Source organism: Nerophis ophidion, linkage group LG24 (assembly GCF_033978795.1).
Source record: "Nerophis ophidion isolate RoL-2023_Sa linkage group LG24, RoL_Noph_v1.0, whole genome shotgun sequence".
NCBI classification, from domain to species: Eukaryota; Metazoa; Chordata; class Actinopteri; order Syngnathiformes; family Syngnathidae; genus Nerophis; species Nerophis ophidion.
The window spans coordinates 38691456-38715128 of record NC_084634.1 but is presented as its reverse complement, the minus strand read 5'-3'; the positions used below and the strand labels follow the sequence as shown (position 1 = coordinate 38715128).

The 23673-nt window shown below is 39.1% G+C and overlaps 1 protein-coding gene across 2 annotated transcripts in view; it reads left to right on the top strand.

Moving 5' to 3' along the window:
* tagapb (T cell activation RhoGTPase activating protein b) overlaps positions 1-23673 on the top strand; it is a 43717-nt gene that overhangs the window by 8315 nt on the left and 11729 nt on the right. Inside the window, exons 3-10 of one of the 2 annotated variants that reach the window (XM_061885799.1) lie at positions 9386-9556; positions 11915-12076; positions 13927-13968; positions 15300-15384; positions 15469-15522; positions 18314-18383; positions 18575-18726; positions 20553-20714. In XM_061885799.1, coding sequence (XP_061741783.1) covers positions 9386-9556; positions 11915-12076; positions 13927-13968; positions 15300-15384; positions 15469-15522; positions 18314-18383; positions 18575-18726; positions 20553-20714 — 898 coding nt within the window. The remainder of the gene's footprint in view (positions 1-9385; positions 9557-11914; positions 12077-13926; positions 13969-15299; positions 15385-15468; positions 15523-18313; positions 18384-18574; positions 18727-20552; positions 20715-23673) is intronic. The other variant, XM_061885800.1, reaches the window with a different exon arrangement.

The following is a 23673-nucleotide window of genomic DNA, read 5'->3' as shown; positions in this document are numbered from 1 at the left end:
GACATGCACCTGGGGATAGGCTCCTCCCACCTCCAAAGACATGCACCTGGGGATAGGCCCCTCCCACCTCCAAAGACATGCACCTGGGGATAAGCTCCTCCCACCTCCAAAGACATGCACCTGGGGATAGGCTCCTCCCACCTCCAAAGACATGCACCTGTACAATAAAGAGTGTGTAATGTTTTTTGATTAAGGCACATTCTTAATCAAAAAACATTACACACTCTTTATTGTACACTTGTTTTACCATATTTGAGTTACTGTCTAGAAGTTTGGGGAAATACATATAGGACGAACATCCAACCACTATTCATAATGCAAAAAAGGGCCATCAGACTGATACATAACACAGGACCCCGAGAACACACTAATGGATTATTTATAAAAACATTTGATTTAAAACTACCAGATCTCATCCAACTCAAGACTGCCCAAATGATTTATAAAGCAAGTAAAGATTTACTTCCAACAGGGTTACAGAGAAGATTTTTACAAAGAGAAGGGAATTATAATTTAAGAGGAGAACTACTTTTTAAGATCCAATATTGTAGAACAACGCAGAAAGGAATGAGTATAACAATAGCAGGGGTTAAAATATGGAACTGTTTAAAGGAGGAAATAAAACACAGCACCAACATAAACCAGTTTAAAAAGCTTTTTAAATCATTTATCATTAGTAAATATAAGAAAGAAGAGCAAACATTGTTTTAGAAAGACAATAATATATATGTATATAAATACAATGTATGATTTCATAATTATACATATAGGTTATATTAAAATGTATATATTACCACTTTATATGGAATTTAAATGAATTGTGTATGTATAATGTATGTATGTATGTGTGTATGTATATGTGTATATATATATATATGTGTGTGTGTATGTATGTATGTGTATATGTATATATATATATGTGTGTGTGTATGTATGTGTATGTATATATATATAAATGTACAAATGTATATGTTTGATTTAAATGTTAAACTATGTATATGAGACGTGTGCTACATATATGTTGCTTATATATTGTTTAAAAAAAAAAGTAATATAAGTGAAGCATGTTTTAGATTTTATATATTTTGAAGCTTGTTCTTGTTGTGATGGGGTAGGTTTATATAAGCGTTGCTTCAACCTACACCCTTTCGGCTCAATCATTGCTCAAATGAGTGTTTTTTTTGTTTTTTTTGTTTTTTGTTTTTCTTTTCTTGTTGTTGTTCTTTGTTTTATGTGAAGATTGCCGAAATAAAAAAAAAAAAAAAAAAAAAAAAAAAAAGGCCCCTCCCACCTCCAAAGACATGCACCTGGGATAGGCTCCTCCCACCTCCAAAGACATGCACCTGGGGATAGGCCCTTCCCACCTCCAAAGACATGCACCTGGGGATAGGCCCCTCCCACCTCCAAAGACATGCACCTGGGGATAGGCTCCTCCCACTTCCAAAGACATGCACCTGGGGATAGGCTCCTCCCACCTCCAAAGACATGCACCTGGGGATAGGCCCCTCCCACCTCCAAAGACATGCACGTGGGGATAGGCCCCTCCCACCTCCAAAGACATGCACCTGGGGATAGGCCCCTCCCACCTCCAAAGACATGCACGTGGGGATAGGCCCCTCCCACCTCCAAAGACATGCACGTGGGGATAGGTTGATTGGCAACACTAAATGGTCCCCTAGTGTGTGAATGTCTGTCTATCTGTGTTGGCTCTGTGATGAGGTGGCCACTTGTCCAGGGTGTACACCGCCTTCTGCCTGAATGCAGCTGAGATAGGTTCCAGCAACCCTTGCGACCCCAAAAGGGACAAGCGGTAGAAAATGTATGGATGGAAGATAACAAAATCCACAAGATAAATGATCCATTTGACCTTTTGTACCAAGTGCACGAGCACGACTGTGACGGTGTTAGATTCGCCCCCTGACAGAAACATGTATGTTTACTCACAATGTAGACCACCACCACGTACTGTAAAGGTCTCTCCCACGCTCACATTTTGCTTAAGCGGGAGTGAAGCAGTACTTTGTTAACAGGAGAAGTATTGCGCAAAGAGATTATTCGAGCTTGTACCTGAAGTCATAACTGGTTTTATTGATTATTGTCTATTTTATTGATTAAGCTTGGGACAAGCAGTAGAAAATGGATGGATGGTACTTTTTCGTCACTTATTGTTTGTCTTTGGAACATTAATGTGTATATTTTAGGCTACTGGTTTTTTGTTTATTTTTGCTAAAATATATATATCTATTTTTATATTGCTCTTTTTATCTTTGGTATTAATATTATTATGTAGAATCGAAGTTATTGTTTTTTTTGGGAGGGTTCTTTGTTGTTGCTATTTTTGTATTACAAATCCTGTTTCCATATGAGTTGGGAAATTGTGTTAGATGTAAATATAAACAGAATACAATGATTTGCAAATCTTTTTCAACCCATATTCAGTTGAATATGCTACAAAGACAACATATTTGATGTTCAAACTTATAAATGTTTTTTTTTTTACAAATAATAATTAACTTAGAAATTCATGGTTGCAACACATGCAAAAGTAATTGGGAAAGTGCATGTTCACCACTGTGTTACATCACCTTTTCTTTTAACAGCACTCAATAAATGTTTGGGAACTGAGGAAACTAATCGTTGAAGCTTTGAAAGTGGAATTCTTTCCCATTCTTGTTTTATGTAGAGCTTCAGTCGTATTTTACGCTTCATAATGCACCACACATTTTCCATGGGAGACAGGTCTGGACTGCAGGCGGGCCAGGAAAGTACCCACTCTCTTTTTTTACAAAGCCACGCTGTTGTAACACGTACTGAATGTGGCTTGGCATTGTTTTGCTGAAATAAGCAGGGGCGTCCATGAAAAAGACGGCGCTTAGATGGCAGCATATGTTGTTCCAAAACCTGTATGTACCTTTCAGCATTAATGGTGCCTTCACAGATGTGTAAGTTACCCATGCCTTGGGCACTAATGCACCCCCATACCATCACACATGCTGGCTTTTGAACTTTGCGTCGATAACAGTCTGGATGGTTCGCTTCCCCTTTGATAGCGAATATTTCCAAAAACAATTTGAAATGTGGACTCGTCAGACCACAGAACACTTTTCCACTTTGCATCAGTCCATCTTAGCTGGCGGTGTTTCTGGATGTTGTTGATAAATGGCTTTCGCTTTGCATAGTAGAGCTTTAACTTGCACTTACAGATGTAGCGACAAACTGTATTTACTGACAGTGGTTTTCTGAAGTGTTCCTGAGCCCATGTGGTGATATCCTTTAAAGATTGATGTCGGTTTTTGATACAGTGCCGTCTGAGGGATCGAAGGTCACAGTTATTCAATGTTGGTTTCCGGCCATGCTGCTTACGTGGAGTGATTAATCCAGATTCTCTGAACCTTTTGATGATATTATGGACCGTAGATGTTGAAATCCCTAAATTTCTTGCAGTTGCACTTTGAGAAACGTTGTTCTTAAACTGTTTGACTATTTGCTCACGCAGTTGTGGACAAAGGGGTGTACCTCGCCCCATCCTTTCTTGTGAAAGACTGAGCATTTTTGGGGAAGCTGTTTTTATACCCAATCATGGCACCCACCTGTTCCCAATTAGCCTGCACACCTGTGGGATGTTCCAAATAAGTGTTTGATGAGCATTCCTCAACTTTATCAGTATTTATGGCCACCTTTGTCACGTGTTGCTGACATCAAATTCTAAAGTTAATAATTATTTGCACACAAAAAAAATATTTATCAAATATGTTGTCTTTGTAGCATATTCAACTGAATATGGATTGAAAAGGATTTGCAAACTATTGTATTCTGTTTATATTTACATCTAACACAATTTCCCAACTCATATGGAAACAGGGTTTGTACAATTGAATAAATCAGAAACTGATGACATAGTGCTGTATTTTACTTCTTCATCTCTTTTTTCAACCAAAAATGCTTTGCTCTGATTAAGGGGTATTTGAATTAAAAAAAATGTTCACAGGGGGTACATCACTGAAAAAAGGTTGAGAACCACTGGTGTAGACTAACGGGGATCCTTAATAAACTCAACTAAACTTTAAAGTATAGAGTATTGTGTTATATACAACTCATACGGAAGCAAATTGAGGCGATATTGCAGAAAAGGGGCAACAATGATCCATTGATCTCAATATTAAATGGACAGCAGGAAATAAAAGGAAAGTAAAAAGCCGACAGACTCGGGTCTTTACAGTTAATTTGAAGTGTTTTTGTTCATTTCAGCCCAAGTCAAGGAGTTGACAACAACACCTCAGTCACACAAATACCATGTAAGAGTGATAAGAGGCTTTGAAGTAAGCAAGTTTTTACTGAATAACATGACTTCGCCCACGCGGGTTTAGAGGTGGGCCCACCTCTGTGAGGCAGGGAAAGTACCACTCTTACTTTCATTTAAATGTCTCCATCCACGCATGGTAAGTGCCGCGCTTTCACTATTATTCGCATTGTCTTTGATTGACACATTACGATGGCGGCGTTATTGTTTGGCCGTAATCGATGACATCGCCCGCCCACGCCTCAAATACCAGGGATATGTGTTAAAGCCACGTGAGATCTGAGGAAATGTCAGCGCGGATGAAAACAATCCTTTTCATATTGAACGTGAGGGCTGGCAAAACACCGCTTTGATGACTTGAAGACTCAAATCAATAACAACAATCTTTTTACAGTATTTCAGAGTACATGGAAGAGGTCTTGTGTTTACTTTAATTTAGAGTCATTTTCAAAATCAATACTTTTTGAAAGTAGTTGATTAAACTACAATATTAATTTATATTTAGGAGATGTAATATTGAGTTACACTATTTTTAATGGATCTAACATAATAGTGAGAGTCTTGTCCATAGTGGATCTAACATAATAGTGAGAGTCCAGTCCATAGTGGATCTAACATAATAGTGAGAGTCCAGTCCATAGTAGATCCAACATAATAGTGAGAGTCCAGTCCATAGTGGATCTAACATAATAGTGAGAGTCCAGTCCATACTGGATCTAACATAATAGTGAGAGTCTTGTCCATAGTGGATCTAACATAATAGTGAGAGTCCAGTCCATAGTGGATCCAACATAATAGTGAGAGTCCAGTCCATAGTGGATCTAACATAATAGTGAGAGTCCAGTCCATAGTGGATCCAACATAATAGTGAGAGTCCAGTCCATAGTGGATCTGGCATAATAGTGAGAGTCCAGTCCATAGTGGATCTAACATAATAGTGAGAGTCCAGTCCATAGTGGATCTAACATAATAGTGAGAGTCCAGTCCATAGTGGATTTAACATAATATTGAGAGTCCAGTCCATAGTGGATCTAACATAATAGTGATTCCAGTCCATAGTGGCTCTAACATAATAGTGAGAGTCCAGTCCATAGTGGATCTAACATAATATCGAGAGTCCAGTCCATAGTGGATCTAACATAATAGTGAGAGTCCAGTCAATAGCGGATCTAACATAATAGTGTGAGAGTCCAGTCCACAGTGGATCTAACATAATAGTGAGAGTCCAGTCCATATTGGATCCAACATAATAGTGAGAGTCCAGTCCATAGTGGATCCAACATAATAGTGAGAGTCTTGTCCATAGTGGATCTAACATAATAGTGAGAGTCTTGTCCATAGTGGATCTAACATAATAGTGAGAGTCCAGTCCATAGTGGATCCAACATAATAGTGAGAGTCCAGTCCATAGTGCATCTAACATAATAGTGAGAGTCCAGTCCATAGTGGCTCTAACATAATAGTGAGAGTCCAGTCCATAGTGGATCCAACATAATAGTGAGAGTCCAGTCCATAGTGGACCTACCATAATAGTGAGAGTCCAGTCCATAGTGGATCTGGCATAATAGTGAGAGTCCAGTCCATAGTGGATCTAACATAATAGTGAGAGTCCAGTCCATACTGGATCTAACATAATAGTGTGAGAGTCCAGTCCATAGTGGATCCAACATAATAGTGTGAGAGTCCAGTCCATAGTAGATCTAACATAATAGTGAGAGTCTTGTCCATAGTGGATCTAACATAATAGTGAGAGTCCAGTCCATAGTGGATCCAACATAATAGTGAGAGTCCAGTCCATAGTGGATCTGGCATAATAGTGAGAGTCCAGTCCATAGTGGATCTAACATAATAGTGAGAGTCCAGTCCATAGTGGATCTAACATAATAGTGAGAGTCCAGTCCATAGTGGATTTAACATAATATTGAGAGTCCAGTCCATAGTGGATCTAACATAATAGTGATTCCAGTCCATAGTGGATCTAACATAATAGTGAGAGTCCAGTCCATAGTGGATCTAACATAATAGTGATAGTCCAGTCCATAGTGGATCTAACATAATATCGAGAGTCCAGTCCATAGTGGATCTAACATAATAGTGAGAGTCCAGTCAATAGCGGATCTAACATAATAGTGTGAGAGTCCAGTCCATAGTGGATCTAACATAATAGTGAGAGTCCAGTCCATATTGGATCCAACATAATAGTGAGAGTCCAGTCCATAGTGGATCTAACATAATAGTGAGAGTCTTGTCCATAGTGGATCTAACATAATAGTGAGAGTCTTGTCCATAGTGGATCCAACATAATAGTGAGAGTCTTGTCCATAGTGGATCTAACATAATAGTGAGAGTCCAGTCCATAGTGGATCCAACATAATAGTGAGAGTCCAGTCCATAGTGCATCTAACATAATAGTGAGAGTCCAGTCCATAGTGGCTCTAACATAATAGTGAGAGTCCAGTCCATAGTGGATCTAACATAATAGTGAGAGTCCAGTCCATAGTGGATCCAACATAATAGTGAGAGTCCAGTCCATAGTGGACCTAACATAATAGTGAGAGTCCAGTCCATAGTGGATCTGGCATAATAGTGAGAGTCCAGTCCATAGTGGATCTAACATAATAGTGAGAGTCCAGTCCATACTGGATCTAACATAATAGTGTGAGAGTCCAGTCCATAGTGGATCCAACATAATAGTGTGAGAGTCCAGTCCATAGTAGATCTAACATAATAGTGAGAGTCCAGTCCATAGTGGATCTAACATGATAGTGTGAGAGTCCAGTCCATAGTGGATCCAACATAATAGTGAGAGTCCAGTCCATAGTGGATCTAACATAATAGTGAGAGTCCAGTCCATAGTGGATCTAACATAATAGTGTGAGAGTCCAGTCCATAGTAGATCTAACATAATAGTGAGAGTCCAGTCCATAGTGGATCTAACATAATAGTGAGAGTCCAGTCCATAGTGGATCTAACATAATAGTATGAGTCCAGGAGGATGAATGTCCCATAACAAGAAGATAGAGAAAAAGAAGAAGATTTTCCAAACTTATGCAGATCCTAAATACATGCATTGATAACATACTTGCCAACCCTCCTGATTTTCCCGGTAGACTCACAAATTTCAGTGCCCCTTCCGAAAATCTCCCGGAGCAACCATTCTCCCGAATTTCTCCTGATTTCCACCCGGACAACAATATTGAGGACGTGCCTTTAGCGTCCTCTCTCACCTGAAAAGGAGACTATTATATATGTCTCTGTTATCCATAGCTTTATCTATAAGCCATAAAGTAGGCAGGCAGGGAGCTATTTCTCAGCGTGTGTTTCCTCCAGCCGGCGCGTTAATACACTGACACACAACTTCCGGATTCCCATCATGCATCGCTTCAAAACTACGGCAAGTAGTAATGTCCAAAAACATAACAGAGACGAAGCAGAAGATCAAAGAAGAGACATGGCGACGACGAGTAAGAAGAAGACGTACGCTTGCAACCTCCAAAATAATTGGAAAAAAATAATTTCAGGTTATCCAGGACAGCTCGAAGGGGAAGAGGTATGCTGCCTGCTAATTTTGTAGATCAGACTTTTCAATTAATACGGTGGCCGAACGGATATACTCATTCATGAACAGATTATATATATATATATATATATATATATATATATATATATGTATATATATATATATATATATATACCCGCGACCCCAAAAGGGAATAAGCGGTAGAAAAAGGATGGATGGATATATATATATATATGTGTGTGTGTGTATGTATGGGAAAAATCATCACAGGACTACTTCATCTCTACAGAACTGTTTCATGAGGGGTTCCCTCATTCATCAGAAAATCCCCTGACGATTGAGGGAATCCCTCATGAAACAGAACAGAACATTGCTCCAAAGTCAGGATTTTGGTTGATTTAATGTGCGTAGAAAAGTAATGTCTAAAGTAAAGTACCAATGATTGTCACACACACACTAGGTGTGGTGAAATGTGTCGTTTCCATTTGACCCATCCCCTTGTTCACCCCCTGAGAGGTGAGGGGAGCAGTGGGCAGCAGCGGTGGCCGCGCCCGGGAATCATTTTTGGTGATTTAACCACCAAATTCCAAACCTTGATGCTGAGTGCCAAGCAGGGAGGTAATGGCTCCCATTTTTTTTTATATGGAAAACCATTGCATCTAATAGAGAGCCAAATACTACAGTCCGTGAACATTGCTCCAAAGTCAGGATTTTGGTTTATTTCAAGTCCGTACAAAAGTAAAGTCTAAAGTAAAGTACCAACGATTGTCACACACACACTAGTTGTGGTGAAATGTGTCCTTTCCATTTGACCCATCCCCTTGTTCACCCCTTGGGAGGTGAGGGGAGCAGTTAGCAGCAGCGGTGGCCGCGCCCGGGAATCATTTTTGGTGATTTAACCCCCAATTCCAATACTTGATTCTTAATGCCAAGCAGGGAGGTAATGGCTCCCATTTTTTTATGAGGAAAACCATTTAATTTATTAGAGAGCCAAATACTACAGTCCGTGAACATTGCTCCAAAGTCAGGATTTTGGTTTATTTCAAGTGCGTACAAAAGTAAAGTCTAAAGTAAAGTACCAATGATTGTCACACACACTAGGTGTGGTCAAATGTGTCCTTTGCATTTGACCCATCCCCTCGTTCACCCCCTGGGAGGTGAGGGGAGCAGTGGTCAGCAGCGGTGGCCATGCCTGGGAATCATTTTTGGTGATTTAACCCCCAATTCCAATATTTGATTCTTAATGCCAAGAAGAGAGGTAATGACTCCCATTTTTATAGTCTTTGGTACGACTCGGCCGGGGTCTGTACTTACGACCTACCGATCTCAGACTGGACGCTCTAACCACTAGACCACTGAGTACCACCAGTGGTATCGTGGAGGCTCCAAGAAATATTGTGTATCATGACGCAACATGTGGCCTGATTGTGTAATCACCAACAGTCACAGGTGCTTTCCCAACACCCACTGCACCTGCACCATGAAGAGCACCCGCAGTGCAAGCTACTTGCACCCCGCATTATTGCACGGCTCAACAAGTGTGTGTGGGTGTGTTGTCCTGGCAGGGAGGAGAGCTCCTGCCGGGTGTCAGTGGAGCAGAGCCCTTTCGTCCACGGCCTCACCGGGGAGAACGGAGAGCTGCTGCTGGACGGGTGTGTGCAGGTCACCCAGGGCACAAAAAGCAGGGCGAGACATCTCTTCCTCTTCACCGACCTTGTGGTCGTTGCCAAGCTCAGGTAAAAAGACCAAATATTCATCCATCTGTTCATTGTGCAGGTGTGGAGGTTCATGTGTGTCTTTTTTGACACTGCATTTACAGAATGTACCTGAATGTTTTACTTGAAACTTGACACCTAATTGGATGGTTTCAAGACAATTGCTTCAGTCTTATATTTGCTGGAAGTGGGTCTTGAGTTTTCTTTTACAAGCTGAATTTTTATGCACTACATTTTTACACAGTAAATCTTTATACAATTAATTATTTTACACTGATTTTTTACACTGACTTTTTACATACTGAATTTATACACAAGGATTTTTCATACTCTGAATTGTTTAAACACTAAATTCATGAATTACACATTCATTTTTTTGCACTGAATTTTTACACATGGAATGTTTTCCACTGAATTTTTTGCACTTATTTTTTGTACACTGATTTTTCCTTCACTAAATTGTTTTGGACTGAATTTTTATTCATTTATTTTACACTGTATTTTAAAAGAGTGAATTTTATACACTGAGTTTTTATACACTGAATAGAATTTTTCTGCACAGAATATTTTACACTGAAATTTTTGCACCTATTTGTTGTACACTGAATTTTTCTTTACTGAATTATTATACATTTATTTATTTTACACTGTATTTTTATACAGTGAATTTTATACACTGAGTTTTTATACACTGAATTGAATTTTTCTGCACTGAATTTTTTACACTGAGATTTTTGCACCTATTTTTTGTACACTGAATTTTTCGTCACTGAATTTTTATACATTTATTAATTTTTACACTGTATTTTTATACAGTGAATTTTAAACACTGAATTTTTTCTGCACTGAAGTTTTATACACTGAATTTTTTACACATTTTTATACAATTAATTTTTTACACATTGAATTTTTATGCACTGAATTTTTACATACTGAACTTTATACACACTACATTTTTACACACTGAATTTTTTACACTCAAATTTTTGACACTAAATTACTTTACTTTTAATTTTTCTACCCTAAATTACTACACATTAATTTTTTTGCACTGAATTGTTACACACTGCATGTTTTACACTGAATTTTTTGCACTTATTTTTTATACACTGAATTTTTTTTCATTTAATTTTTTGGACTGATTATTTATTTATTTATTTTACATTGTATTTTTGTACTGTAAGTTTTTTACACTGAATTTTTCTGCACATAATTTTTATACGCTGAATTTTTTACACATTTAATTTTTCTGCACTGAATATTTATACACTGAATTTTTACATAAAAAAACATTTTTACACTGTATTTTTCTACAGTGAATTTTTTACACATTTCATTTTTCTGCACTAAATTTTTCTACACTGAGTTTTTACACTGAAACTTTTGCACCTATTTTTTGTATACTGAATTTTTCTTCTCTGAATTTTTTTGGACTAAATTTTTATACATATATTTATTTGACACTGTCTTTTTATACAGTGAATTTTTACACTCTGAATTTTTTACACACAGTGTTAATCTGCATTCTGCACTGAATTTTCTGCTCTGTACGCTGAATTTTTATATACTGAATTTTTAAATACTGAATTTTTACACACTGCATTTCAGTCAATCAAACAAAGTTTATTTATATAGCCTTTAATCGACAGCACTTGTGATTATTTATTTTTATACACTAAAATTTTACAACCTGAATTTTTTAAACACCCATTTTGCTCATGACTTTTTATTCAATGAAAATGTCAGTAAAAATCAAAAACAAAGTAAAAACAATAAAAAAAAAATTCAGTTACATAATTTCAGTGTCCAAAAAAATATTAGGTAGTAGAGGCACAAAATACTCTCCACAGCAGCAGTGAAGAGGAAGTCAAGGCACAGGGTTTTTTCAAACTTTAAATGTGGACTCTTAGGGAATCTCCACACATCCAAGCAGTCTCTGTTTACTCGCATGACTGTTTTGAACGGAACAAAAAAACACCCAGAGTAGTCACATGTACTTCAGTTATTGTTATTAATCTGGCCCCAAGGGCGAAAACCAAATCGTACAGAAACCGAAAGAATATTTCCCATAAAATATAATGTGACACCAAATACAGTAGTGCCTCAACTATTACTTGAAATGGTTCTGTGACGGCGCTTGTAACTCTAATCACAGTTTCCAAAAACAATTTGAAATGTGGACTTGTCAGAACCACAGAACACTTTTACACTTTGCATCTGTCCATCTTAGATGAGCCATGTTTGAAAAAGTAATTAATTGTAGAATTTTTCTTTTAATAAAAAAATTAAAACGGGTCGCACGGACCCGTACACCACACAGTGTTCAGGGTGATGGTCATGACTGGCTATATCAGGACCACCTTTGCTGTGTTTGTGCAGGTCCTGCAGCTACCGCGTGAAGCACAGGATCTACCTGGAGGACGTCTCAGTTCACAGCTTGGAGGACGGAGCGGAGCACGAGGCGGGGACGGCGCCGGACGCGGACCCGAGAAGGACTCTCGCCTTTGCTTGGGGTGTCACCTTTTGTTTGGTGTGTTTTAGGTGAGCAGCGTCCATCATGCGTAGGGATGGCCGATAATATCGGACCGCCGTTATCATCGGCCAATAAATGCTTTAAAATGTGATATCGGAAATTATTGGTATCGATTTTCAAAAAGTAAAATGTACAAGTAGAGAGGGGTACAAGTACAGAGCGCCAATAAACCTTAAATCACATAATATCTACGGCTTTTCACACACACAAGTGAATGCAAAGCATACTTGGTCAACAGCCATAAAGGTCACACTGAGGGTGGCCGTACAAACAACTTTAACACTGTTACAAATATGCGCCACACTGTGAACCCACACCAAACAAGAATCCATCCATCCATTTTCTACCGCTTATTCCCCTTTTGGGGTCGCGGGGGGCGCTGGCGCCTATCTCAGCTACAATCGGGCGGAAGGCGGGGTACACCCTGGACAAGTCGCCACCTCATCGCAGGGCCAACACAGATAGACAGACAACATTCACACTCACATTCACACACTAGGGCCAATTTAGTGTTGCCAATCAACCTATCCCCAGGTGCATGTCTTTGGAACCCACGCATTCACGGGGAGGACATGCAAACTCCACACAGAAAGATCCCGAGCCTGGATTTGAACCCAGGACTGCAGGACCTTCGTATTGTGAGGCAGACGCACTAACCCCTCTTCCACTGTGAAGCCCCAAACAAGAATGACAAACACATTTTGGGAGAACACCCGCACCGTGACACAACACAACAAATACCCAGAACCCCTTGCAGCACTAACTCTTCCCGGACACTACGATATACTCAATACACAATATAAATATGTACAAACAAGAATGACAAACAAATTCCAGGAGAACATCCGCACCGTAACACAACATAAACACAACACAACAAATACCCACAAGCCCTTGCAGCACTAACTCTTGCGGGATGCTACAATATACACCCCCCGCTACCCTCCCAACCCTGCCCACCTCAACCTTCTTATGCTCTCTCAGGGAGAGCATGTCCCAAATTCCAAGCTGCTGCACTTTGTGACTTCAATAATAAATATGGCAGTGCCATGTTGGCATTGTTTTCCATAACTTGAGTGGATTTATTTTGGAAAACCTTGTTACATTGTTTAATGCATCCAGCGGGGCATCACAACAAAATGAGGAATAATAATGTGTTCATTCCATCACTGTATATATCGGTATCGGTTGATATCGGAATCTGTAATTAAGAGTTGGATGATATCGGAATATCGGCAAAAAAGCCATTATCGGACATCTCTAACCATGCGTCATTAACCTTTTGCAGCCACACGGTGCAATGTCATGCATTACTGAGTAAAATACAATCAAGCATGTTAAACAAACTTTAACTTTTTTTTTAATGTGTTTTCTCTTGTGTGATAGTAGCCGCTGATGAAAAAAGGGAAACAGCAAAGAGAAAGTTTAGTGTGCAGCATCATGAGACCAGAGGTTGCACAATAACGGTCGTCGCTCCTTTTCATTCAGCCTGCGGGTCCACTTTTGTATTTGTTTTATTTTGTCAAATAAATATCCCATTGAGAAGAGTTGTCTCATGATGGATCAAACAGCGAGCTCCGGGGGTCACTGGGGGTTAAAGTGCCAACACACACCTGTCACTTTCCACCGATGGGATGTTTAGCAAAGCGCGAGCGAGTGGGAAGTGGAGACTTGGTGGGGTGGGCTGGTGGCTTAGTGGGTTGACGCCGTGACGCAGCTTCCTGTTCCCGTGACTTGAGTTACACTTTCCACCTCTTCAAAAAAGCCCGTGACGCCCGGCGTGGTCTTAGTTCCTGTTTGATTCTCACTGCCGTGCAGCAGAAAGTGATTGATTGCATGTGTGTTATTTGGCTTGCAGCTCTCCTGAGGTGAAGGAGCGCTGGTTCGATACCCTGCACAGGTAGGCGACTCTATTGTTGATCTGGTTTGGTGATATTTCTATTTAGGAGGGTGACATAATAGACACTTTGGCAGCAGCTTTCATTATAGGTGCTGGTGTGGTAATACTTGGAAATTCTACATTTCACTTTAGTACCTTATTTTTTTTTTCAAAACATTTTTTATATATTGTATTTTGTTTTTCTAGTATTTCATTATCTATCTATATATATATGTTTACACAGTATGACTGTTCGCCTTCCGCCCGATTGTAGCTGAGATAGGCGCCAGCGCCCCCCACGACCCCAAAAGGGAATAAGCGGTAGAAAATGGATGGATGGAGTATGATTGTTTGTATATACATATATATACACACAGTGTATATATATTATTGTATATATATATATATATATATATGTATATGTATATATATACAAACATACATATATATAAAGCAATGAAAAAAAATATATATATATATATATATATATATATATATATATATATATATACAAAATATATATATATATATATATATATATATATATTTCTGATAACATTTTATAAAATCCCCTGAAGGGCGGGGAACCCTGCAAAACAGGCTTTAAGGAATTAAATAGCCTCTGTGTTTTTCCCTGACCTAATGTATATTTTGCTAAATATATATATAAATATATATATATATATATATTTATATAGTTGAGGTTTCTGTGGTTTATCGAATATATATATATATATATATATATATATATATATATGTATGTTAGGTCAGGAAAAAACACAGAAGCTATTTCATCCCTACAAGCCTGTTTTGCAGGTTTCCCTGTTCTTCAGGGGATTTTATAAGATGTTATAAAATCGCATGAATTTGATATACGCTTTTATAAAATTCCCTGAAGAGTAGGGAAACCTGCGAAACAGGCTTGTAGGGATGAAGGTCTGGAAAAAAAGGCCTGGGAATTTCATACAACTTTATCAAAATCCCCTGAAGAGCAGGGAAACCTGCGATACAGGTTTGTAAGGATAAAATAACCCCTGTGTTTTTCCTGAACTGACGTTTGTATGTATAGATGTATATATATATTGTGTATGTATGTATATATATATATATATATATATATATATATATATATATATATATATATATATACACATACGTATAGCAATTGATAAATATAAATATACTGTATATTATATTTAATATCCATCATATATATTTCCAGCGGTGTAGAATTATAGTTGCACGAAAAAAAATGATATCAATACAAAATTTAAATCGACATTTTCTCAATAATAGAATAATCTGACACATTTATGACCTTATGTACTTTTTTGTTGCTGTTGTTTCCGTAGCAAAATTGAAGAGTCAAGGGCAAGAGCTGCTTGTGTGTCTTCTCAGCCTGACGTCCTCATGAAGGTGTTAGGAAGCACCAATGCAGTAAGTACATCCCAAATACTTCTTTCCTTCTTGCCCTTACATAATGAAGATTGTTAAAGTTCCCAATCCTCTCCGGCCCTTCAGACTAAAACTCTCCTACATGGCAGCATGGAACAAGTAATTGACCTTCCGCATGAGGTAAGCATAACACAATGAAACACAATACTTGTTTAGTATGGAAAGATAAACACTAAAAAACACAAATGAATAACTGCCTTGTTTTTGTCAGAGCGCTGTCTACCGATTGCACACGCTCATAACAATATCATTTGGTAATAGGACAAAATAAAATAAATACATATTTTAAAAAAATTGTCATTTATAATTAAATTGGACTTAAATACATACATGTTTTATTAAATATGTCTATTAAATATGAAAGTACATTTGTTTAGTATTTTACTTAATTTATATTTCATGTATTAATCTATTATTTGACCATTTAATGATTCATTTAGTTTATCATGAACCTGTGTGTCAGCGCTTCATGAATTTGTCAAAGTCTGCCATCAAAGTGGCTCCCTGGAGCATTTTTCAAAAAGGATTGAAAATGGAAATAGATGCGGGGAAAAATATTTTTTTTGTTTTAGTATGTTTTTTGTTTGAGGACAAACATGACACAAACCTTCCCAATTGTTGGAACTACCGCTTTTTAATATGTTTGTGTGTACGCTTCACTGACGAGACCATTTGGCGTACACTGTTTTGTCCTACTGGTTTCGGCGGTTCTTGAACTCACCGTAGTGTGGACTCTGACGCAACAGTTTGTTTACATTTTATCCACCAAACGTTTTATACTGTGCGTGATTGCACAAAGGTGAACTTTGTTGATGTTATTGCCTTGTTGGAGTGCCAATCAAGCTAATCAATGCTAACATTCTATTTAGGCTAGCTGTATGGACATATTGCATCATTTGTAGGTATATTTGATCTCATTTAATTCCCTTTACTTGTATTCTCTTTGTATATAATTTAGTTTTGCATACAATATCTGTATGTAATATTGGCTGCATTTCAGATAGTTGTTTGTGTGCCATGTTGTTCCAGACCACAGCAAACATTACCTAGCTTGCCAAAGATTGGAACAAATCTATTAAAAGAAGACAACCTGCTGTTTCCAGCCAATAATTTCTCACCTTCTGAGTAGCCTCTGATTTGCTAATGGTTTCTAATGTTGTAAGAATGTGTAGAATAAATATTACATTTCAACATTTCTGTCAACAAAGATTTGCTCCTGCCTGCGACACCTAGTTATTTTGATAGTAGGCTATTACAGCTAAAATAGACACTTACACGGTAGGTCGTGATTTCAAACCCCGGCCGAGTCATACCAAAGACTATAAAAATGGGAGCCATTACTTCCCTGCTTGGCACTCAGCATCAAGGGTTGGAATTGGGGGTTAAATCACAAAAAAATTATTCCCGGGCGCGTCCACCGCTGCTGCTCACTGCTCCCCTCACCCCCCTCGGGGTGATCAAGGGTGATGGGTGTGACAATCATTGCTACTTTAACTTTTTATACTGAAGGTCTTAAGTGCTGTACTTGCATACAAATGTTGTAAATTACATTTGAAATGACGTGAAATGACTAATTAGATTTGGGAAACTGTTAATAAAATCAATAATTAAATGATTACATAAATATTTAAATAACCAAATACATTTTTTGCATTAAATAAATTAATGACACATTTAATAACACATTTATGAATTTATTTGTATTCATAATTAACTCATGGATGTATTTATTTCTTTAATTACTAACCAATGCTGGTACCCTGCACAGTGGCCTAGTGGTTAGAGTGTCCGCCCTGAGATGGGTAGGTTGTGAGTTCAAACCCCAGCCAAGTCATACCAAAGACTATAAAAATGGGAGCCATTACTTCCTTGCTTGGCACTCAGCATGAAGGGTTGGAATTGGGGGGTTAAATCACCAAAAATGATTCCCGGGCGTGGTCACCGCGGCTGCTCCCTGCTCCCCTCACCTCCCTGGGGGTTGAAGGGGGTCAAATGCAGAGAATAATTTCACCACACCTAGTGTGTGTGTAACAATCATTGATACTTAATAAAAAGTTGAGTGATTAAATTTTTTTTACATGAAATAAATGAATGACATTTAATGACACATTTATGAATTTATTTGTATTTATAATTAACTCATGGATGTATTTATTTCTTTATTTAATTCTGCCCCATTTGAGCACCAACCAATGCTGGTACTCTGCTCAGTGGCCTTGTGGTTAGAGTCTACGCCCTCAGATTGGTAGGTCGTGAGTTCAAACCCCGGCCGAGTCATACCAAAGACTATAAAAATGGGAATTGGGCGTTAAATCACCAAAAATTATTCCTGGGCGCGGTCATTGCGGCTGCTCACTGCTCCCCTCACCTCTCAGGGGGTGGAAGGGGGTCAAATGCAGATAATAATTTCACCACACTTAGTGTGTGTGTGACAATCATTGATACTTACATAAAAATTTGAGTGATTAAATATTTTTTTTTGCATGAAATAAATGAATGACACCTTTAACAACACATTTAGGAATTGATTTGTATTTATAATTAACTCATGGATGTATTTATTTCTTTAATTCTGCCCCATTTGAGCACCAACCAATGCTGGTACTCTGCTCAGTGGGCTTGTGGTTAGAGTCTACGCGCTCAGATCGGTAGGTTGTGAGTTCAAACCCCGGCCGAGTCATACCAAAGGCTATAAAAAGGGGAATTGGGGGTTAAATCACAAAAATGATACCCGAGCGTGGGCACTGCTGCTTTTGCTCACTGCTTCCTTCACCGCCCAGGGGGTGGAACAAGGGGGTCAAACGCAGAGAATAATGTGTGTGTGACTATCAGTGACTATCTTTAACTTTGAACTTTTTTTCTTCTGCATGTTCCTCTTTCCTGCTCATTAACGTCTGTATTGTGTTGCCAGGGCGATGCAAACAGTCAAGTTGTGTCCAAGCTGTTGAACAACCCGGAGGATAAGCTGACGCAGCCACACGGTGAGTTTGCTGGCACTTCCTTTTTGCACATGTTCCTCAACGACGACTGCGTGGCAGCAGGGAGGTGCCCTGAAAATGTGGCACGGGGGCAAAGCGCATGCACGGAAGTAGGAAATAGGCGCGCTCTGGCCGGTGCACGCGGGCTTAGAGGGGCGATGAAACCATGGACAAAACCTTTCTGCTGCCCGCAGAATCCAAGTGGAGCTTGGTGAGGACGCTGAAGAAAGGCTCCAGCTTCATCAGCAGAGCGACTCGACCAGACGCCTGCGCCAGGACTCACATTTTTGGACAGTCCCTCGGCCAAGTGTGCCCGGATGACTGCTCGCTTCCCAAACCCATCGCAGTAAGTCCACTTCCTTTTCAACTGCGGCTCTCTAACTCAGTGTTTGGCAACCTTTTTGCAGCCCAGGCACATTTTTTTTCATTGAGGCAGAAATCATCAAAAAATGAAACTCAGTTGACATTAAGAAGTTGTTGTCGCAATTGTTGGATATGACTTTAAAGCATAACCAAGCATGCATGACTATAGTTCTTGTCTCAAAGTAGGTGTACTGTCACCACCTGTCACGTCACACCCTGACTTATTTGCACTTTTTTGCTGTTTTCCTCTATGTAGTGTTTTACTTCTTGTTTTGCGCTCCTATTTTTTGGTATTTTCCCGTAGCAGTTTAATGTCTTTGAGCGATATTCCCCGCACCTACTGTGTGTAGCAATCAAGGCTATTTAAGTTGTCGCTATCCTTTTTTGTGTGGACATTGTTGATCGTTATGTCAAGTCTGGATGCACTTTGTGGACGCCATCTGCTCATACTTGCCAACCTTCAGACCTCCGAACTCGGGGTCTATATTTTCATATGTATATGAATATACACATATACATATATTAGAGATGTCCAATAATGGCTTTTTTGCCGATATTCCGATATTCTCCCAACTCTTAATTACCCATTCCGATATCAAACGATACCGATATATACAGTGGTGGAATGAACACATTATTAAGCCTCATTTTCTTGTGACGCCCCGCTGGATGCATTAAACAATGTAACAAGGTTTTCCAAAATAGATCCACTCAAGTTATGTAAAAAAAATGCCAACATGGCACTGCCATATTTATTATTGAAGTCACAAAGTGCATTATTTTTTTTAACATGCCTCAAAACCGCAACTTGGAATTTGGGACATCCTCTCCCTGAGAGAGCAGGAGGAGGTTGAGGTGGGCGGGGGTTGGGATTCGGGGGGTGTATATTGTAGCGTCAAGGAAGAGTTAGTGCTGCAAGGGGTTCTGGGTATTTGCTCTGTTGTTTTTTTTGTGTTACAGTGCGGATGTTCTCCGGAATTGGTTTGTCATTCTCGTTTGATGTGGGTTCACAGTGTGGCGTATATTTGTAACAGTGTTAAAGTTGTTTATGCGACCACCCTCAGTGTGACCTGTATGGCTGTTGACCAAGTAGCTTCTCAGTCGCTATTGCCGGCTCTCCTACTCCTTCCTCGATCTCTCCTCCTTCTCCCCTTTTATACAGCGTGAGGAGATGAGTTAATTGTGTGCCGATGTGCGAGCCACGCACCTGATCTCGCTCGTAGCGTTGCTCCCGGCAAGCCCCGCCTCTCCGCTCAGCCGCATTCTCCGCCTCCTTGCCGCCATCTTGGGCAGGGCTCCAGCGTGCCCTGCCCCGCTGCTCGTTCCCCGGCTCCGCCTCTCTACACATGTATAAAAACATCTTGGGCCTTAAGAGGTAAAGCATTAGAAAACTTTTTACCTGCATATTGTGATCACCACAAACCATGTTCCCGACATCTCCAAAGCAATTAGCTGTCTGCTGCCACCTATTGATATGGAAGAGTATTACACGGTTACTCTGCCGAGCTCTAGACAGCACCGACACTCAACAAAAACACATCATGTGTAGACTATAATTACTTCAAATATTTTTAACCCAAATAGGTGAAATTAGATCATCTCCAGACTGTATCTCACGCGGCACAGTGGTTGAAAAACACTGCTCTAATTGAAGTGATTGTAAAAAAAAAAAAAAAAAAGGGGTTTGTTTCTTTTCCTCACTGACGTTCATGTGGCCCAGGTGCCTTAAAGAGGAGAAGGCACACGCCATGCTTCCTGCTGATGAGGCGTCGGGGTCATCTCACCTTGCTTGTCCCCCTCCCACATCAGGACTTGCTGCTGTTGCTGAGGAAGAGGGGGCCGTCCACAGAGGGAGTGTTCCGGAAGCCGTGCAACAACAAGAACATGAAGGACATCAGGGACAGGCTGAACGCTGGCCTGGAGGTGGACCTGGAGGCTCAGCCTGTGGTTCTGCTGGTGGGACTACTCAAAGTATGTTCTGCTTTGTGCTCAACTCATCTTGTGTTTATCCAGCCTACTTTACCTGACCTCACCTTGAAGTGTCCTCATGCTGCAGTGCACTTAAATGACCTCACCTTACATCACAGTCATTCATTTACCTTTTATTCTGTTAAAGGCCGACTGAAATGAGATGTTCTTATTCAAACGGGGATAGCAGGTCCATTCTATGTGTCATACTTGATCATATTGCCATATTTTTGCTGAAAGGATTTAGTAGAGAACATCCACGATAAAGTTCGCAACTTTTGGTCGCTAATAAAAAAGCCTTGCCTGTACCGGAAGTAGCAGACGAAGTGCGCGTGACGTCACGGGTTGTGGAGCTCCTCACATCTGAATATTGTTTATAATCATGGCCACCAGCAGCGAGAGCGATTCGGACCGAGAAAGCGACGATTTCCCCATTAATTTGAACGAGGATGAAAGATTCGTGGATGAGGAAAGTGAGAGTGAAGGACTAGGGGAAAAAAAAAAGACTAGAGGGCAGTGGGAGCGATTCAGATGTTATTGGACACATTTAGTAGGATAATTCAGGAAAATCCCTTATCTGCTTATTGTGTTACTAGTGTTTTAATGAGATTATATGGTCGTACCTGTACAACCTGAAGGTCGGCCCCGCACCTTTCTTCAGCACCAGTCGACGGGTGGTGGCGATGGCCATCTCTGCCCTTCGCAAGGGACCCTCTTTAAAACACGATCTTTCGAAATGATCGCTGCATAATACACTGTACTTTGTGTGTGTGGTCCAATCCAACCGTGTTCGCTCTACCGCTCTGTTCCATAGTAAAGCTTTACCGTCATCTTTTGGGACTGTAAACAATGAAACCCTGGCTGTGTTTGTGTTGCTAAAGGCGGCCACAATACACCGCTTCCCACCTACAGCTTTCTTCTTTGACGTCTCCATTTTTCATTGAATAAATTGCAAAAGATTCAGCAACACAAAAGTCCAGAATACTGTGGAAATTAGGGATGAAAACAGACGACTTATTGCTGTGAACGGTGCTGGAACAAAATGTCTTCTACAATCCGTGACCTCACGCGCACGCCTCATCAAACCGAGACTTTTCAGCAGGATATTTCGGCGCGAAATTTAAAATTTTAATTTAATAAACTAAAAAGGCCGTATTGGCATGTGTTGCAATGTTAATATTTCATCATTGATATATAAACTATCAGACCGTGTGGTCGCTAGTAGTGGTTTTCAGTACGCCTTTAAAGTTGTGTTAACTTATGTTGTATCATGGCACAAAGCCTTACCTTAGAACACTGTGTCACAATTACTTGTGTTGCATTTCAGTACTATACCTTGTGTTGTGTTACATTGTGAGAAACGATCCCTTATTTTGATTGTGTTAGTTAATGTTGTGTTAACTTATGTTGCATCATAGCACAAAGTCTTACCTTGTAACACTGTGTCACAATTACTTGTGTTGCATTTCAGTACTATACCTTATGTTGTGTTACATTGTGAGAAACGATCCCTTATTTTGGTTGTGTTAGTTAATGTTGTGTTAACTTATGTTGTATCATAGCACAAAGCCTTACCTTATAACACTGTGTCACAATTACTTGTGTTGCATTTCAGTACTATACCTTATGTTGTGTTACATTGTGAGAAACAATCCCTTATTTTGGTTGTGTTAGTTAATGTTGTGTTAACTTATGTTGTATCATGGCACAAAGCCTTACCTTGTAACACTGTGTCACAATTACTTGTGTTGCATTTCAGTACTATACCTTATGTTGTGTTACATTGTGAGAAACAATCCCTTATTTTGGTTGTTAGTTAATGTTGTGTTAACTTATGTTGTATCATGGCACAAAGCCTTACCTTATAACACTGTGTCACAATTACTTGTGTTGCATTTCTGTACTATACCTTATGTTGTGTTACATTGTGAGAAACAATCCCTTATTTTGGTTGTGTTAGTTAATGTGTTATCTTATGTTGTATCATGGCACAAAGTCTTACCTTATAACACTGTGTCACAATTACTTGTGTTGCATTTCAGTACCTTATGTTGTGTTACATTGTGAGAAACAATCCCTTATTTTGGTTGTGTTAGTTAATGTTGTGTTAACTTATGTTGTATCATGGCACAAAGCCTTACCTTGTAACACTGTGTCACAATTACTTGTGTTGCATTTCAGTACTATACCTTATGTTGTGTTACATTGTGAGAAACAATCCCTTATTTTGGTTGTGTTAGTTAATGTTGTGTTATCTTATGTTGTATCATGGCACAAAGTCTTACCTTATAACACTGTGTCACAATTACTTGTATTGCATTTCTGTACTATACCTTATGTTGTGTTACATTGTGAGAAACAATCCCTTATTTTGGTTGTGTTAGTTAATGTTGTGTTATCTTATGTTGTATCATGGCACAAAGCCTTACCTTATAACACTGTGTCACAATTATTTGTGTTGCATTTCAGTACCTTATGTTGTGTTACATTGTGAGAAACAATCCCTTATTTTGGTTGTGTTAACTTATGTTGTATCATGGCACAAAGCCTTACCTTATAACACTGTGTCACAATTACTTGTGTTGCATTTCAGTACTATACCTTATGTTGTGTTACATTGTGAGAAACAATCCCTTATTTTGGATGTGTGAGTTAATGTTGTGTTAACTTATGTTGTATCATGGCACAAAGCCTTACCTTGTAACACTGTGTCACAATTACTTGTGTTGCATTTCAGTACTATACCTTATGTTTTGTTACATTGTGAGAAACAATCCCTTATTATGGTTGTGTTAGTTAATTAATGTTGTGTTATCTTATGTTGTATCATGGCACAAAGCCATACCTTATAACATTGTGTTTAATTACTTGTTTTGCATTTTTGTACTAAACCTTATGTTGTGTTACACTGTGAGAAACAATCCCTTATTTTGGTTGTGTTAGTTAATGTTGTGTTAACTTA